The sequence below is a fragment of the Amblyomma americanum genome, chromosome 2 (genome assembly GCF_052857255.1).
Source record: "Amblyomma americanum isolate KBUSLIRL-KWMA chromosome 2, ASM5285725v1, whole genome shotgun sequence".
Lineage (NCBI taxonomy): Eukaryota > Metazoa > Arthropoda > Arachnida > Ixodida > Ixodidae > Amblyomma > Amblyomma americanum.
This window is the reverse complement of record NC_135498.1, coordinates 175,498,569-175,515,542: the sequence shown is the minus strand read 5'-3', so window position 1 is coordinate 175,515,542 and position 16,974 is coordinate 175,498,569. Positions and strand designations below refer to the sequence as shown.

The following is a 16,974-nucleotide window of genomic DNA, read 5'->3' as shown; positions in this document are numbered from 1 at the left end:
CCTACCATTTTTCTTTCCACACCTCGAGGCGTTGTCCTTAACTTAAGCTGCACCCTTTTCAATTGCCGCCACGTTTCTGCCCCTTAGGTGAGTACCGGTACGACACAGCTTTTTTATACTTTTCTCTTGAGGGATATTGGTAAACTGCCATTCATGATCTGAGAGAACCTGCCGTATGCGCTCCTCCCCATTATTATTCTTCTAGTTATTTCCCCGTAATGATCTGGATCAGCTGTTCCTACTTGCCTTAAGTACACATAATCTTTTACCACTCCCAGCACCTCGCTGCTGTAAACTGCTGTTTCCTTGCCAGACTATTGGCATTTTAATTATTAGACCTACCGTTCTACTCTGCCTGTCAAACCCATTGATCATGCTTTGCAGCTCATCTCCTGAGTTACTTAGCAAGGCAGTGTCATCAGTGAATCGCAAATTACTGAAGTATTCTTCACTGACTCTGATCCCCAATTATTCACATCAGGCCTCAGAACACATCCTGGACACAGACAGCGAATAGCATTGACGAGATCGTTTCTCCATGCCTAACACCTTTCTTTATTGGAATTTTATTGCTGACTTTATGAAGCGCTATGGTAGCTGTGCTGTACTTATGGGTCCCCCTGAGACCTGGAATTTCCCCGAGACTGCTGCAGCTGTAGGTGGGATGTCTTGGTCAGTATAAATTCAAGGACAGGCGGCCGAAAAGCATAGTATGTCACTGTCGTCCAACAGCGTTGAAGACCACTGGCGCTTTGCGTTATGAAGAAGATACGTGACCGAGTAGTTGGCCTTTGACAAAGGCAGCGCCCTTTCGCTATGCAAAGCTGCCCCCGGGATTTAGCTATACAGTATTTTTATCGTTCGCCAAAATTCAAGAATTTCTGGGTGATGCTGGACATGCAATGTGCTTTTACTCTCTTGCTTCTTGGCAGTAAATGCTCACAAGGCAATTTCTTTCGGGGTGCTTTTTCTATCCGGGCTGTTATTTCAGGTTTTACCTTTTCTGGAAAGAGGTCAAAGGTTAGGAAGTTTAGAACGGTTCGTTCTCATGACACAAAGTAAAATGACAGCTCTTTACTGAGGACAAGACAGGCGTATTCACATCTGCCCACCTTTGCTGTAGTTGTAATTCCCTATGAAGTGAAGGAATGTATATAAAAAGATCACGTCACAGTGTTCACTTAATGCAAAGCAACTTTCCTTCTCACGGTGACACCTCCTTGAGAGGGTTAATGCCCACATCCTTCAGGATGTACGGGATATCAACTAAGTGACTCACACAAAGCATTTCTTTCAAACCTGTTCTTGCCTGGCCGCAAATCAAGGAAGGCTCTCGGATTACACCACAGCGGTGGCTTATCGGTGAGGGCTCTCGGCTACTGATCCAGAGTACCCGGGTCGAACCCTACCGCGGCGTCCGCGCTTCGATTGAGGCGAAACGCAAAGGCGCCCTTGTGCTGTGCGATTTCACTGCACATTAAATATCCCCCGGTGATCTAAATTATCCTGGAGACCTCCACTACGGCGCCTTTTTGTTCCTTCTTTCTTTTTTACCTTTATACCTCCCCTTACGGCGCGATTCCGGTGTCCGCCGAGATGTGCGAAAGACACTGCTCCATTTCCTTTCCCAAGAACCAATTTTCAATTTCGCATTACCACTAGCACTGCTTGGAATGAAAGGCAAAATTTGCTGAACAGGCTCCCGATCTCTACTGAGGATCTAAATACTCCTCCGTACTAATTTTTCGCCAGAGACATGCTTCTATTCATGGGTACGAAGGAGAGAGACAAGAGATGTACGCCAGGTGATCGCCGTGCCGCTGCCACGTGGCCTGCATGTATTTGGAATGCAGTGGACCCGTGTGGCGCACGCAGTCCAACAGCTGCTACTTGTGTTACTCGAAATGGTTAGACGTGGGAATGGAAAGAGGTTCGCGTTATGACATACAACCCTTGCCGTAAAGTTTCGAGGCAGATAGCACTACATGTAGAGAAATAGGTTTTCACTAGTCGTCTGCGCATTCTACTGTGAGTGAATGTGGAGAGATGGACGTCCACCTGAAACAGCGTGTAAACATAAAATTTTCTGTGAAGCTTGGCCAGACAGCCAAACAGACGTATGAGCTCCTTCGTGACGCTCACAGCAACGAGACATTATCGCGGGCGCGAGTTTGTGAGTGGCACAAGAGCTTCGTTTAGAGGAGAACGTTCGTGGAAGACGACACAAGGCAGGGGCTCCCTTCAACCTCACGGAAAGAAAACAAAGTGGCTCGGATCAAGAAAATCGTAAAACAAGACCGCATGATTACAGTCCGCATGCTATAAGATGCTTTCGACAATAGTAAGACAACGTTCCACCAAATTTCGCTTAAGAGCTTGAGGAAACTAAAGCTGAATGCCAGACTTGTGCCGCACTCCCTCACACAGAACCAGAAGGACACGCGGGCATCAGTGAGCGCTGATTTGCTCTCCGAGGCAAAGAAGGATGGTGCATGTGTCGAGAGCATCATTGCTGAAGACGAAACATGGTGTTTTCAATATGATCCTCAAACAGAGAGGCAGGGCTCCGAATGGCGGTCCACAAGCTCTCCGGCATCGAGAAAGGTGCGGCGGCAGATACCAAAACAATGACGACGCTGATGTATTTTTTTTTTGATGCCAGAGGTGTAATACACCACGAGTTCGTCCCATAAGGGCAGGCGGTGAATCAGGAGTTTTATATCCGCTCGTTCGAACACATTCGTGATGCACTGCGACGCCGTCGCCCTGACTTATGGGTATCTGGACAATGAATCCTTCTCCACGATAACGCAAGGCCGCACAATGCACTCAGCGTGACAAAATTTGTCGCCAAGCACATCATTACTGTACTGCAGTGTAACAGAACCCTGAGAGTTCTCACTTGCGCCACCCTCGGCCATGGCGGCGGACGTAGTACGTCCTGTATTACCGCGAGTGCCACTTAAGAACTTGATCGAACGGCGACGGCGGAGGCTGTGCGAGAACCCTCTTAAGCTACCAGCGATATCAAGACTGCCATATTCAAGGACCTCGTTAAATTATTAAGCAGAAAATGGAATGGAAAGTGGCACTCTTTATTACATATGTGAGGAAAACGAACAGTCATACATTTGCTTTTTTTATCAATGATCAGACGAGTCTTCCTTCCAAATAAAACAGCGTTCAAGTGGCCACATATAATCCACGGTGCAAACGTCGCCGTAACCGCAACCGTCGGCGTTATAACAAGCGTCCGCGATCATGTGGTTGCTCCGAGTTCTTCCCACGTGGTCCTTCTTGCTAAGTTCTCTTTTATCCAGCGTCCTGGATCCCTTTATCACCTTGAGCACACAGCCGCAGCTTGACGCTTACTTTGTGGTCATGAGGTTGGGTGCACGCTCTCAAGTTTACGGCACAAAATTTTTTGAAACGCCAGTAAAAAAAATTGCTTCATGACGTGGAATCACTAGCGGCTGCGCAGTAGCAGCCGCAACAGTTATAATAAGCGACCGGGGCTGTCTTCACAGCAGGTGGGTTAAAACTACACGCTAAACTCGAATGACACGAGATTTGAGGTTTAGTGGCGTTCGTCCGCTTTCAAACAAGGCATCCCCGGGCGCGAACTCCTGTAATACGGAGCATTTAACATAAAGACAACAAAGTCACTCCAGCTGCGAAATGACGGTGGGCTAAAGAAGTCTTTAACCGTTATCAAAAATTTCTAACGGAGCATTTATACACCGTTCAACCCATACAGACTATGAAAAAACTGACGTACGGCAACTAAGGCGGAGCGAGATCAAAGTGCTGCTGTGTCCAATGGGAACTGCGTGCTTCTGTTTTCTCTGTTTGGCTTAGACCCTGGGCGAAACGGCAAGTTTTGGTTTCGATGGCAATGAAATCAACTGCAGACGGTGTAATCAACTGCAACCGTGCAGACGCTGCGCAAGCCGCGCAGGGCTACCTGTGCAAGCGGTGCCATTTTTCAGGGGTAATATTTTCTGCTCGCACAAAATGCGGAAAGTGGACACCATAAAAAAAATTGATCACTTTATTTGTGCACGCCGAAAAGTATTCCCAGCACGCCGAAAACTTTTCCCGAAATATTTTCCCGGCAGTGCAGAGGAGGCGCCAGCCGGATGCAAGGAGAGACAGAAGATTCTCAGTAGAGCGCGGTGACAGAGTGGTAGATTGTGCCAAACGTATTGTCTACACGATACCCTTGTCTTGCAGTACCTACTACGTTGGACAGATGGGTTGTTATTTTGACATGCCCCTTATAGTACACCGCATATCTTTTGACAGCTGTGCAGGATCGAGAGTGCCTGTTCATTGTCGGCAGAGAGGAGGAGAGAATGAAGCCACACATGTAACACTTTGTTCCGTGAAACGCCAGTCAATGTACACATAGCGATCGAACGGTAAAAGAAATAGTCGAGGTTAACATATCGGTAAGGGTGGTTCTTCGTGTGTAAGCTAACCGTCATTATCACTTGACAACAGCGAAATCGAATTTCCGGAGTGTGCCTTTCCGTAGTTGTAGGTCTTGATAAGCGTTGTCAAGTTTGGTTCTTTTCTTAAGTTTTTCTTGGCAGAAAAGGTTTGGTTTGGTTTATGGAGGTTTAACGTCCCAAAGCGACTCAGGCTAAGAGAGACGCCGTAGTGAAGGGCTCCGGAAATTTTGACCACCTGGGGTTCTTTAACGTGCACTGACATCGCACAGCACACGGGCCTCTAGAATTTCGCCTCCATCGAAATTCGACCGCCGCGGCCGGCATCGAACCCGCGTCTTTCGGGCCAGCAGTCGAGAGCCATAACCACTCAGCCACCGCGGTGACTCAGAAAAGGTATAAATGTATGCAAGTTTTTAATAATGTCAAGTATAATGTCAGCGCTCATAATGCCGGGTTCTTCGTTGTTTCTCCTTGTTCAGCACTGTCATACAATGCAAACTAGATATCAATAGCGAAAAATCTGCTGCTTGGTGGGAGCTCCGAAGAATTTATTATTACATTAATAACACATTCAGCGTTCTGGAAAGAAGATAGTTCGTTTCCTGGAGGCGTGTAAATGTCAGGAACAAACATCTTTCACTTGCGGTCTCTTCATCCACTTGCTCCTACTTAGTAACCTCTATAAGCTGGACGAAAGATAAGCTCTCTGTGTATACGTGTATGACTGCACTAATAGGTGCTTGTAGTGCCACCTAAGGAAGAAAAAATGCGATCTTGTCGTGACTTATTTCCTGAATATGCTTCACCTTTCAGCATATATTTTTAAATCTGATTTGGGATTGTCTAAATGCAATGTCAAATACACCCAAATGCAATAGCATCATTGCAGGGACTAAATTATAGTAGAGGAAGAAAACCTGCTTCCTGTCGTAAGTTCACCATTATATCACCTGTGCAAATAAAAAGCCCTCTGAGCGCCGATGGTGTTGAACAGGTGCAAAAGTGTGCAGTCTCGATTTCCCATCTGGGAAAATAAAGGCGGGGGCTTACGCGGCTAGCATAACAGAACCACGCAAGAAAATGAAGCAATCCAGAGAAAAAAAAATTTTGCGCGGCTATTCTTTTTTGTTGCGCCTCAATTTTTCGCCACCTGCTTCGCAAAGGCGCTACTTGCAGTAAGTCGCATAGTAACAGCGCAACGTTTTTAGGTCGCTCTCTCAAATGACATAGCGTTTCTCAAGAAAGCATACCAACGCTACTTCCAGTTCGAATTCTTCATCAATTCGCGCTCGCCTTACCACATGCTATTCTTGATTAGCTCTTTTAGTAGACCAACTGGCCCCGTGAGCCCCGGACCATGACGAATTTTTCTTTCATGGCCAAGCTTCTGTAAAAACTGTATAGATTTCTTTGTTATTTGCCCTTGAATGGATGCTAATCAGTAATCACTTCGTTTCGGCATATTTTTAATACTCTCAGTTGGTCAAACTGTAAGCCGCCAATATTTATAACCACGATTATGCTGATGATGAAGCGGCTCTGCAACACGTTATGCACAGGAATGCGTCTTAGTAGTTAAACAGATGCTGATGTAATCATTTAGCTTTTGGCACATGAAAAAAATGTTTTGAGTACTCATGTTAACCCCACCCCTTACGTAAAACCCCCTGAGGCGGGTCTTTAAGGAAATGAAAATGAAATGAAATGAAAAATATATTTGGAGCAACGATTGAACAGTGTGTGCATGGAGATTTAACGAGACTGATGAAGGTCATTTTTTAGCTCTGCACTGCGCATTTCCTATCAAACCGATTCCTTTTTGCGTTACCTCCAATTGTTGGATATTTTCGTCTGTAGAAGTAAGTAAACAGTGAGCATTTGAAAATTTTTCTTAATTTCTCAGCAGTGGTCTGCCAAAAAAAAAAATAACGTTCAGGTTTGGCACACCAGCGCCAATAATTAAGTATGGAAGGTACAGAAATCACCTCTTAGTTTAAGCACTGTCATTTGATTACTGCAAATTGGAAAGCTGTGGCTTCGCGAAGGAACCTATAAGGTGTTTTGAAATGCAGAATAGAAATGGACAGTAACGCAATTTGAAATGTAGGTGTAATACATTGCTTAATATACCAAAGTAATACGAAAGAGAGAGAACACTAGTGAGAGGCGGCGCAGACGTCTGGGAATTTTCTTCCTGCAAGTTACTTCACAGCGTAATAATATTGCGGTTATTTCTTTTTTTAACATGGACAATAAAAATGATTTTAGCGTCTAGAAGAGGCGGGAACTACTCATTTTTATATATCGGAAGAAAGCACTTGTACTGATGATATAAATCTCAACAAAACACAGCATATATACGGCGTACAAAGTACAGAACGTTGCGAAAACATTTCACAAGTCAGAAAAAATAGCATTAATCTGCGAGCATAGTCACTATAAATGCGAAGTTATCAATAAGCACAGCTATGCACAAGAGTCATTATAGAGACGTAACATTCACCTAATAACGTTTCAAGAACCAAGACCAGAGGCGCATATAAGTGAGCAGTAAGTACGGATGCGTGATCCTTGTCGTGTGATGGGACACGTGTGTGGCAGTGTCATGTGTGAGCTCATTCACATATGAATGCGAAGTTCGAAAATGCCTTTCCGCCTACTACGGCAATCATGAATTAATAAACTAAAATGAACACGAAATATATTGGAGGCACTCATGATTCAATGGTGGCCAGAGGTAGTCGCTCTAATATCTAGAAAATCGAATTTAAGCACAGCACACAGGGAATACTAGGAGAGCTCCCGCCATCTATTTGGAAAACATCTAGAGCGTACAGATTTAAAATCAGATCACAATAGTGTATTAAAGCCCTCACTCCACATGACTTCCAAAAAAAGTCTACCGTGTAAAAATTTTGATTCCTTATATTTTGCTTCCAAATAATCTTTAACCTTTGCTCTGTGAGGGCTATTTAGAATGTCGATCCCTGTGATATAATGAAGCGACAGTAACTCGCAGGCGTTGTACAATTGTATTAAATATTACAGTGAGCATCACCTCGTCGCTTTTATTGCTCGGCACATAACGCCTACTTAGCCCTCACCAAAGCTCCATGCTCCAACCAAGTAGAATAGGGGAAACCACCTGAGGATGAGAATATTTCCTAATTTAGGAGACACTACTGCACATACAGGTGGGCGACCATAGTTCAGTGATATCTATTAATGTGGCTCTTATTATCGCGACACTTATTATTATGGCAGCTATTGTCGGAAAAGAAGCAGAGCTCAGTGGTGATATTACGCCAGATTATACCTCCCCGTTTTGCACGAAATTACCGCAATTTTGGCATCTATATCCGAAGTAAAATCTTTTTTTTTTTCGTAAACAAGCGCATATACGATAGAACTAAGAAAACTTCAGGATTGACCAAAAACAGTCGCAATCATTCACTAGTAATGCTTACAACCAGAACGCAACTCGGGGAAAGTACTGCAGTGTTAGGTCAAGCTCCCGCGTTCCAAACGCCAAGAGACGAGCAGGTGAAGAACCAAAACGCAAAGCAAGATAACCATGCTTTAGAAGGCAAAAAAGATGACACTAAGTCCGTGTCATAAACAAAAGAAGACAAAGTACAAAGGTAATAACACATCACGGAAACACACCAGCCTCGCAAGATGTACTCGACGTAGACAAGGACAGATAATTTAATAACTCCAAACAGGTTGTCAAATGTGTGATAGCGTGAGCACCTAGCGAGCCGCTGACGTGTCATTCTGTGCTGCTGATAAGCTGCGCACGGCACGCTATCGGCGCACTATAAGAACACCATGCTCTTGGCAATAAACGTTTTTTAGTTCTGGACCTTCGTCGATGCTGGTCGTAGTTATTTCACTGGCGACGAGGATGGGATCTGTCGGGACTGGCCTGCCAAGCGTGTCTGGGCAAGATCGGACGACGCACATCGGAAGCCACTAACGCGGACTGCAAGTGGCTGGCGGCCAGGGGCAAGCAGCTGACAACGGATCCTACGCACCAAGCAAGACATCGACACGATAAGTAACTGCACCGAAGCGTTGTTACGTTTACGTTGTTACGTTTGTGCACCGAAGCGATGTCGCGTCTTGGCAGAATCGATGAGTACGACCCCAAGGTCCAGAATTTTGATTCTTACTTGGAACGGCTTGAACATTTCGCCAGCGCCAATGAGGTCTCGGAAGCAAAGAAACTGTCAGTTTTTCTAACAGTACTTGGCGCAGAGGCGTATGAAGTCCTCAAGAACCTGGTAGTTCCAGCGCTTCCCGGTGAAAAGACTTTCGCTGAAATCAAGATTCTGCTGAAGAATCACTACAGCCCGCAAACTTCAGTCATTGCTGAAAGGTGCAGGTTTAACCGCCGAGTTCAACTGGAGCAAGAGAGCGTAGAAGATTTCGTTCTGGAGTTAAAACACCTTGCTCGGAAGTGCAATTTCGGAGACTTTCTGCAGGATACCTTGCGAGACAGACTGGTAGCAGGCATTCGCAATGAGGAAACTCAAAGAGCTCTGTTCACCACGGAAGGCTTAACATTTCAAGGCGCATGCAAAATTGCGCTGGATAGGGAGTTGGCCACACAGCAGGCCGCGCTATTGCAACAAAGAGGTCGCAGTGAGGCACTCAACGCGGTGGGAACGCACGAGAGGTGCGACCGAAAGACAAAAGACTCAACGCGAGGAAAAAGTCAAAAACAGAAGTGTAGCCGCTGTGGCAAGGCGCATACTTCAGACAGCTGTTGGTACAAGAGGTACAAGTGCAGACGGTGCTCGAAAGTGGGTCATCTTCAAAATATGTGCCAGGCAAGCCGTGAAGAACTAAAAGCGCATCTAGTATCCGAGTCATCGGAAGAGGAGTCTACGTTATACAGTTGCGACGCTACGCCTTCTAAGAAGAGCTATGTTGTGTCTGTGAATGTTGAAGGCCACGACCTGCCAATGCAGGTTGACACCGGTGCTGCTGTGACTGTTGTGCCGGAAAGCGTGTACGCCGCTAAGTTGTCGCATGTCAAGTGTGAGCCAACGAAATTGGGGCTCAAAACTTATACAGGTGAAAAAATGCATGTGATCGGTCAATGCAATGTCACTGCTCGCTATGAAGGTCAGTGCGCCGTGTTACCTATTGTTGTTGTGCGTGAGGGTGAGCGCAATCTGCCTATACTTTTAGGCAGGAGCTGGCTTGAGAAGTTGCAGCTTAACTGGAAATCTCTTTTCGCCTTGAGCATTGACGACAGGGTGTTGAAGTTGCATTCCAAGTTCCCTAGTGTATTTTCTTCCACTTTGGGAGCGATTAGGAACTATGAGGCAAAATTGGTTCTGCAGCCAAAGTGCACTCCTGTGTTTTGTAAGTCCCGGCCAGTACCCTTTGCGTTGCGAGAAGCGGTAGAAAAAGAACTGTCTGACCTTGAAAAGAAGGGTGTAATCGAGCGAGTAACGCAGAGTGAGTGGGCAACTCCCCTCGTAGTGGTTCCAAAGAAGGAAGGTGACAAACTAAGGTTGTGTGGCGACTTCAAAATCACGCTCAATCCGGTCCTAAAAACGGATCACTATCCATTGCCCCTACCGGAAGATTTGTTCACAGCCGTTTGTGAGGGAAAAGTGTTTTGTGTGCTTGACTTATCATCAGCATACCAGCAGGTGATGCTAAGCCCGGAATCCAAAGCAATTGTTACAGTAAACACGCACCGGGGGCTCTATCGGTACAACAGACTTCCCTATGGTATAGCGAGTGCCCCGGCTTTGTTCCAATCTTTAATGGATAAAGTCTTGATGGGCATTAAGAATGTAGGTTGCTACATTGACGATGTCATTGTAGCTGGCCAGGACATAGATGACTGCGAAAAAACACTTGAGCTAGTTTTGCAACGATTGAACGAATACAACATTACTGTCAAGGCAGAGAAATGCAAGTTCTTTCTAAGCTCAGTGTGTTACCTCGGGCACAAGATAAGCTCTGAGGGGATTCATCCCACTGAAGGCAAAGTGAAAGCAATCGCCCATGCTCCTGAGCCGGCGAATGTCACTGAGCTGAAAGCTTATCTAGGGCTACTGAACTACTATGGCAAATTTTTAAACAGCCTAGCGTCTGTAGCAGAGCCATTGTACAAGCTACTTCGAAAGGGAGAGCGTTGGGTTTGGACGAAGAAATGTAGCGATGCGTTTGAGGCCACGAAACAGCTCCTTATCAGCAGCCGAGCGCTCACGTACTACGATGCACGCAAACCGCTGGGGTTGCAATGTGATGCAACACCGGTGTTGGAGCGGTCATTTTTCACGTGTTTCCCAACGGCCAAGAGCGTCCAATTGCGTTTGCTTCGCGTACCTTGACACCTGCAGAAAAGAACTATGCGCAGTGTGAATGAGAGGCTCTAGCTCTTATTTTTGTTTTGCAGAAATTCCACAAGTTCTTGTATGGCAGGAAATTTGACTTGTACACGGACCATCAGCCACTATTGGGAATTTTGGGTCACAACAAAGCCACGCCAGCATTAGCAGCTGCCAGACTACAAAGGTGGTCTTTAATTATGTCTGCTTACCAGTTCACTCTGAAATACCGCAAGGAAACTGAAATTGAGGTGGCTGATGCTCTGTCAAGATTACCTACTTGTGGTTCTGCTAAAGCAGAAACTGCGGAATGTCTGTCTGTTTTCGAATGCACCCCGCTCACAGCGCGGGATGTGTCAAAGGAGGCTGCACGAGACGGCACCCTCAGCAAAGTAATCGAGTATGTTCGGTCGGGTTGGCCAGCAAATGTCGTGGACGAATTGCAACCTTATTACGTCCGTCGCCTGGAACTCTCCGTCGAACAAAATTGTCTCACATGGGGGACGAGAGTAGTTATACCTGAGAATCTGAGGCCCGCAGTCCTGTCCTTGCTTCATGAAGACCACCCTGGCTCTAGTCGAATGAAAATGTTAGCAAGAAGTTTTGTGTGGTGGCCCAACATGGACAAGGCTATTGAGGAGTACTTAAGGAAGTGCAGAGTGTGTCAACTCGTACTACCGGCAGCTCAGCCTGTACCTCTCCAGCTGTGTCCGTACCCAACAAGGTGTTGGCAAAGAGTACATGTTGACTATGCGCAACAAGGTAACCACAACTTTCTTGTCTTGGTGGACGCCTACTCTAAATGGGTTGAAGTTTGGCCTATGACGTCAACTACCACCTCTCAGACTATTAGTAAGCTTCGCAGCCTCTTCGCAGCGTATGGTTTTCCAGAGGAGATTGTCAGTGATAACGGCCCACAGTTTGTGTCGCAGGAGTTCGCAGCATTCTTGTCTCGTAACAGTATCAGACATACTAAGACTCCACCATATCACGCAATCTCTAACGGAGCAGCCGAGCGGCTAGTCCAGACAACCAAGAAGGCGCTTTTAAAGCAAGTGTTGTCCCTAGCTGAACACGGAAAGCAACAACCCTTGCAGGAAGGATTAGACAGTTTTTTGATGTCGTACAGGAATACCCCTCATTCTCTAACTGGGAAGACCCCAGCCGAGCTGTTTCTGAGGCGACAGCCGCGAGTTAAATTGTCGTTCCTCAAACCGAGTTTTGTGCAAGACATGACTGATAAGCAACGATGCATTAAGCAGCAAAGAGACAAGGACAGGGGCTGTGAACGTGCTTTCGCCGTGGGGGAAAGGGTGTTTGTGAAGTGCGTGCGTAGTGAGGACACCTCTTGGGACGATGGCACTGTGGTACAAGTTGTGAGCCCAGTGACTTATCTCGTGCGCGTGACGGGTCAAGTTCGATTTGTGCACGCCGATCACCTCCGCCCTTCTTTTGCACGACCAGCCTCGCTATCGCAGCAGGCATCCCTACCAAGTGAGCAGCCTCGGGAGTCGCCAGGGTCGGCAGGGCCCACAGTTGAGACCACGTGCCCCGAGGAGACATCGTCGGCCGGCACCAATGCACCCGCCTCGCCACCTTCTCCGGCAGCCGACTCGACTGTGCCACTCGACGCTTCAGGTGATTCGCGAGAGTCTTCGCTGCCAGCCAACGACGACGCTGTGGTGCCTCCTCGCCGTAGCCAGCGTATGCGCCGGCCCCCGGATTGGTTCAAACCATCAGACTTCAAGAAATGACTTCGTGTTGTCTAAGGGGGGAGGAGATGTGATAGCGTGAGCACCTAGCGAGCCGCTGACGTGTCATTCCGTGCTGCTGATAAGCTGCGCACGGCACGCTATCGGCGCACTATAAGAACACCATGCTCTTGGCAATAAACGTTTTTTAGTTCTGGACCTTCGTCGATGCTGGTCGTAGTTATTTCAAAATGATACGCCGGACGCGTCGTCTTTTCGCCAGAAGCAGACACCGCAGTGCATGCAGAACCACATGAAAGGCATTACCAAAGAAGGTGCGAAAATATTTTTTCGCAGACCTTCGTCGGACGACAAACGTTGTATATCTCCTCGTCGGCCACCGGTGTTATTATTAGTGAGAGAGGGAAAAGAGAAAGAGTTTGGCATAGGCGTCTGCCGGGCAAGAGGACGTAGGTGGCTTGAAACTCACCGCCGGGCAGGAATGGGCATAATCGTCCTCCTGGCCGGAGGCCGACATCTTTCTACGCGATCCCAACTAAGCTAACGCTGAATATATTTACGCACTGAAAACCGCGCGGAGGTATTTTTTTAAGAAACCACGATGCACATGCACTTAAAAATGCCCGTCTTTGCTACTAAGGTAAAAGGGTGAAGAAGAAAAAACCAGGGCATCTTGAAACATGCACAGAACTTCAGAGCTACAGGTCGCTCGGCTGTGGGTAATATTTGATGAATAACGTGGTTAAGCATAGAGCTACAGCTGCAAATTGAATTTTATGCATTGGGCTGTTGGTGACCGAACACACCATCGCGAAAGCCTTAGCTATGGAAAGCGGAATAAGAATATTTTCAGCCGAGTAGCGCTATGACAGTACAGTGTTGATATTGAACAGCAGCTTGCGATGCGAAACCGTATCAGTTTTCTTTATTTGGGTCTTATATAGCCTGCATACTTCATTATCCTTGCTATAATTAAAAAGAAATATTTGCTTGTCATAGTATTTCTCACTTAAGTGCGAGATTTGTGCTTGTACTCGTGTGTATGAATTGAATCTTCCGTATTTTTTCACCGCTGGCGGTAAGTGCTCTCTCTTGGTTAGTTAGAACATTGTGCACTATTTAAGACTGATTAAACTCCCATGTTATGGCAATACTTTTACGCCAAAAATAATGTTTTGGGTAAAAAATGTAGAAGCTGTCGCGTGCAATTGCAATTCTTCTGTGCTTTGTTCAGACCCGAGGTGACATGACGAAGCTTCCAAGCTCGCCGCAAACCTCGTTCAAAAATGCAAGGATCAGTTTTTTCGCGTCAGCGTGCAAGCAGCAGCAACAGCGACATAAGTGAGCCTGCGCTTTGCATGAGCGGCCACATACTTTCCCTGTAGATGAATGGGTACTGTTGTCTGTTAACACCTAATCGCTGCTTTAATCGAAATGCAAAAATATTCGCATACCGAAATATCGGTGCACATTCCAAAACTAATTTAAGAGGGCTGAAATTAATCTCGAGCCGTGCGCTAACCAGCAAGCCATCAAGACCCCGGGCTACAGGATTTGCTTTTGAGCAGAATACTTGAGCAGTTAAAGGCCACGCGAAATTTAAAAAAATCTCCGCAGAGAATGCAATGCCGTCAGATCACCCCAGATTGCCTTGCAAGCTACAGGCGCGCTCAAAAGGGCCCGAATAGTGTGCTTGATAACATATTGCAATCCCAGGCTTTTTCACTAAAGCTGTATTAAAGAAGAAAATTCGAGGGCATTTAGGTTACCTGCTATGGTCTCCGCATTCAGTGTATAATGTTATTCTTGCAATTTGCATTCCCAAACTATAGTAGGAACCGGTTCCTGCGCCTTTATATGGTATAGAGCCACCGCCGTCTACAATGCTCTCGTACGTTAGCTTATATTGTCATAAGATAGTATACTAATCTAACCCACTAATATACCTTAATAAACCCACTAACCTCCTGCAATTGCCCTTATGCAATTTCGATTATTTGGCATACTTCCAAAGGTTTTGGGGTTTTCCGAATGTTTTTGAATTCTGGATTTTGTGAATTATCTTACTGTTAAATTTCACGGCACCATTAACAATCAGCCGTTAGCTTGCTCGAGAACTACATACACAGCGCATGCCCATTTCTTCAAAATTTCGACTGGGTGGGAAGAGGCGCAAGCCCAGTAAGGGCCTTCGCATCCGCCGGGGCAAAACGTAAGGCGCTTGCGAACCTCGCGATTGGAGCGTCCGATCTGCAAGCCGAAAGTCAAAGACGGCAAAGTTCCCGAAGAAACACAGCGTAAAACCTCCTAGCGCTCAACATCCAGAATTACTCAAATGCGAAAAATTTCTACAATTGTTTCTCTCTAGAACAAGTATATTTATTTCCCTCCGGCCAGCATGTAAATGGCCTTGCAGAAGAATAATCGGTACGAGCTTCAAGGCCTAATTTTTGGCGATCTGATAAATATGTAGTGTCAATAATTCAGGAAGTCTTCCCTCGGCATAAGCCAACCGCGTTCTTTTTGGTTCGGAGTCCTGCTGACGCGTGTTTGTTACATAACTGCATGGTAATGTTTGCGCACTGGCGTTGCTTTTCTTTTCTTACGCCCACTCTTTTTTTTTTCGGTGGCTCCAAAACGTCTAATGAGGCTGTCGTTACTGCACCAGCTCGTCGTTCTCATGCAGCCTATGCTGATATATTTTAAAACCTAGCTGTTAACGAAGCATACCCATTAAGCTTATTTGTGCCTTAAATTTAAGCAATGCTAATGATCAGGCTGGCTTTTGGAAACGACACTCCACAACAGGCAATATTCGCACTCTCAATAGTGTGATAGAGAAATGTGCAGAATATAAACAACCACAACTTTCTGACATGAACTGGTGTGCCGCCTGATTTTACATCATATTTGTTAGTTTCCTTCTAGCCTTCTACATCATTTAAAACTTGAAAAAGACTGTAGCGCAACAGTGAACGAGGAGACGTTCGAAGAGATTTTTTGACTATCAATCAACAAGCCCAAAAGCTACGTTACAGAACTATATTTTAAGCTTTACTGCTCTTTCATTGCTCTCTGGTAGATTTCACTCTTGTCTCTGAGGAATGTAGAATAGGAGTGCCAACGCAATCTTCACGCTGCCAATATCTCTGATTCTGTCAGTTAGTGTGACAAGGAGAACACATGATGCTTAATGTGTGCTTTGTAGAAAAACTGAGCCAGACAAATTTAGTTGTGTATTCTTTCTGTAGCGTCTAGGTCTTTGTTTCACGTAGACGTATTTAAAAAAAACAGCAAAGCACGTCTACACCCCTGTGTAACAAATGTTGAGGATATCAAGAAAACATAAACAGGGACCTATATACTCCAAACCAAAATAAAAAATAAAATAAAAAGAGGCCACTAAACATTTCTTATGTGCTTTGAGTGTGAGATTCATCTCTCATAGTGAGCTCTGTTGCGAGGTTCATTAAAGACTCGCTCCTGTCTACTGACGAACCTACTCGTTAGCACAGTCGTAAAGAAACGCATATTCCATATTCAGCTTTTCCGACATCTAACGCAGTTTTGTGTCCTATGGGTTCAGTGCTCACCTGGCAATCCGAGCGTCTTTTGTTCAAAGACCCAAACCTTCGCAAGAACTTTATTTTTTCTTCTTTGCTGTCGGCGTCACTATCGTATAGTCTAGCGGCGACGTCTGGCGTAAGCTTGGAGACATCACTGAGCATTTTCGAGCCATCGACGCGTGCGACTCTGGCTTTTGTGCTAATGGCATGTATAATGCTTTCGTATTAAAAAGGCTTGCCGCCCTGGTGTACCTGAACAAAAAAAAACCATACGGTAGTGGAAGGACACAAAACAAATCTTCGTTGTCTTCCTATTCACAGAGCTGTATATGGTGGTACCACAAAAGTAAAAGAATTCAAGCAAAATAAAAGATGCAGTTGCAATGAGTCAGAAATCGATCCCAAAAAATATTCAGATATAAGAAATGTTGCACACGTTCATAGCTACCAATCCTGCTGTTTTCAGCTGCGTACACAATATATTCCAGAAGAGGGCAAATACGGGCAGGTTGGTGCATGTTTTACGAATTGTAAAAACAGCGCAATCAAAGACGAGACACAAGAGAAGCACAAAACACCAGCGCTGACTAACAACCAAATGGTTTATTGCTACAGGTGAGGCAGCATATAGATGAAATGGCACGAGTAACAACACAAAATAAGCATGAGAGAAAGATACCGCACAACCACACAACTTGACTAAAAAAGGGGGACGTCACTGATTAAGATACGCAAGTTCCTTGGATAATAGATTTATCGATGGGCTGCTGATACAGGTGTTACCGAGCTTTCTGATATGGCAAGCCTCCGAAATGAGCCTCGTGGTCTCATCTTTATAACGGGCGATGATAGTGGTCCTATTGAGGTGCGCTTCGCAATCATCACA

At 45.7% G+C, this 16,974-nt stretch overlaps 1 protein-coding gene across 1 annotated transcript; it reads left to right on the top strand.

The window, feature by feature from the left end:
* Window positions 1-8,197: 8,197 nt before the first annotated feature.
* On the top strand, window positions 8,198-12,564 carry LOC144120249 (uncharacterized). The gene is made up of 2 exons (XM_077652649.1): window positions 8,198-9,500; window positions 12,275-12,564. The coding sequence occupies exons 1-2, from the start codon at window positions 8,570-8,572 to the stop codon at window positions 12,562-12,564; spliced, it is 1,221 nt and encodes a 406-aa protein (XP_077508775.1). The 5' UTR covers window positions 8,198-8,569.
* The last annotated feature ends 4,410 nt before the right edge of the window (window positions 12,565-16,974 follow it).